At 35.1% G+C, this 450-nt stretch overlaps 1 protein-coding gene across 2 annotated transcripts in view; it reads left to right on the forward strand.

The window, feature by feature from the left end:
* The window catches only part of LOC119586830, a gene marked incomplete in the record, with an annotated part of 64172 nt that overhangs the window by 55217 nt on the left and 8505 nt on the right, over positions 1–450 (forward strand). For both annotated transcript variants that reach the window (XM_037935554.1, XM_037935555.1), the window contains 1 exon segment: positions 354–450. In XM_037935554.1, the coding sequence (XP_037791482.1) occupies positions 377–450 (74 nt within the window).

Here is a 450-nt window from a genome sequence, read left to right on the forward strand (position 1 = left end):
AATTATGGATTTCGCGAGGTGTGAAATAATTTTTACAACTATATTTTTCCTACATTTGTCACAATGAACAATTCAGTTGAAGACACTATGTAAATAGCTGTCTAGGTAATACGTAATTATACAAATAAGTGTAAAAAAATGAACAATTCGCTTATACAATATATATATAGATGTCTAGGTAATTATACAAGTGTAAAAAAATATAATGATTCGGTTAATCAATATATAAATAGATGTCTAGGGAATACGTAATTATTACAGAAATAAGTGTAAAAAGAGAAATAAATGAAAAGGATTAAGGATAAACACGCAGAGAGAGAGACCACGTAACTAATCCCCCACCCTCTTTGCAGGCTGTAATGGTCACAAGGACAAGATGACAGTCAAACTCCTGCAGGCGCTGACGGTCCTGCTCGCCCTCCTAAGCACGGCGATTTGCACGGACCAGGT

The sequence above is a fragment of the Penaeus monodon genome, chromosome 22, assembly GCF_015228065.2.
Source record: "Penaeus monodon isolate SGIC_2016 chromosome 22, NSTDA_Pmon_1, whole genome shotgun sequence".
In the NCBI taxonomy this organism is placed as follows: Eukaryota; Metazoa; Arthropoda; class Malacostraca; order Decapoda; family Penaeidae; genus Penaeus; species Penaeus monodon.